Source organism: Volvox carteri (genome assembly GCF_000143455.1).
Source record: "Volvox carteri f. nagariensis unplaced genomic scaffold VOLCAscaffold_4, whole genome shotgun sequence".
NCBI lineage: Eukaryota > Viridiplantae > Chlorophyta > Chlorophyceae > Chlamydomonadales > Volvocaceae > Volvox > Volvox carteri.
The window spans coordinates 1,730,503-1,732,064 of NW_003307547.1; the positions used below are offsets into that span (position 1 = coordinate 1,730,503).

General features: G+C 53.6%; 1 protein-coding gene across 1 annotated transcript; it reads left to right on the top strand.

Moving 5' to 3' along the window:
* Positions 1 to 533: 533 nt before the first annotated feature.
* Positions 534 to 977, top strand: VOLCADRAFT_56324 (uncharacterized protein; the record flags this gene model as incomplete). The annotated part of the gene is made up of 1 exon (XM_002946736.1): positions 534 to 977. A coding segment is annotated over one exon (444 nt), but the record flags the coding sequence as incomplete, so codon positions are not given.
* Positions 978 to 1,562: the final 585 nt, after the last annotated feature.

Genomic DNA, 1,562 nt, shown 5'->3' on the forward strand with positions numbered 1-1,562 from the left:
GGGGGCAGTAGGCGGAGGGGGCAGTAGGCGGAGGGGGCAGTAGGGGGAGGGGGAGGGAGGGGCCAGCCAGGTGCGAAGTTTGATGAGTTTGGGAGGGGGGGCTGATTGCCCCCTGGTTAAGCTACATGCTCTGTTGCTCCGTTTCCCATTCGTTCCTCAACCTTTCAAAGGAGGCAGCAAATTATACCAATGCGCATACCAAATCGCAGCGAATACCTGGCAATAGCAGGAAATCCCTCGAAAGGGCTGACAGCCTCGTGGGGCCACCAGGCTCCATGCATGAGCCATCCAACCACATGACCGCCCTAGGACCCCCTCGCCACCATACCGAGCTGTCCTTGGGGCTGTTGGCGCTGCTGTTGTTCCATTTGACCGGCAAGTCCGTAACCCCGTAGGCGCATACAAGATTACACTTTGTACGATTGCCTCTTGTACGATTGCACCTTGCACGATTGCACTTTGTATGATTGCACCTTGCACGATTGCCCCTTGTACGGTTGCACCTTGTACGGTTGCCCTTGTACGGTTGCCCTTGTATGATTGCCTCTTGTACGATGATTGCACCTTGTACGGTTTCACCTTGTACGATTGCCTCTTGTACGATTGCCTCTTGTACGATTGCACCTTGCACGATTGCACCTTGCACGATTGCACTTTGTATGATTGCACCTTGCACGATTGCCCCTTGTACGATTGCACCTTGTACGGTTGCCCTTGTACGATTGCCCTTGTACGATTGCCCCTTCTACGGTTGCACCTTGTACGGTTGCCCTTGTACGATTGCACCTTGTACGATTGCCCCTTTTACGATTGCACCTTGTACGATGGTTGCCCCTTGTACGATTGCACTTTGTATGATTGCACTCTTGTACGATTGCCCCTTTCACGATTGCCCTTTGTATGATTGCACCTTGCACGATTGCCCTTGTACGATTGCACCTTGTACGGTTGCCCCTTGTACGATTGCCCTTGTATGATTGCACCTTGTACTGATTGCCCCTTTTACGATTGCCCTTGTACGATGATTGCCCCTTGTACGATTGCACCTTGTACGATTGCACCTTGTACGGTTGCCCTTGTACGATTGCACCTTGCACGATTGCCCCTTGTACGATTGCCCGTTGTACGGTTGTACGATTGCCCCTTGTACGGTTGCACCTTGTACGATTGCACCTTGTACGGTTGCCCTTGTACGATTGCACCTTGCACGATTGCCCCTTGTACGATTGCCCGTTGTACGGTTGTACGATTGCCCCTTGTACGGTTGCCCCTTGTACGGTTGCCCCTTGTACGGTTGCCCCTTGTACGGTTGCCCCTTGTACGCCCCTACGTCTTGGCGCACCGCTCCTTTCACCAATCCCATCATTCCATGGAGGACGCTTCCGACATCCTTTCGAACTTCGGGTTTCTTCTTCACAGTTCCTCTCCCTTCAGTTCCTCTCCTTGCATCATGTGATGGCCCCCCGCACAACCCCTCACAACTCCCGCCGATCCGTACCTTTGACCTTGTACTGCTGCTCGTCACAGAGGTGGTTGGTGTCATTCCCAGGTCGCAGGCAGCA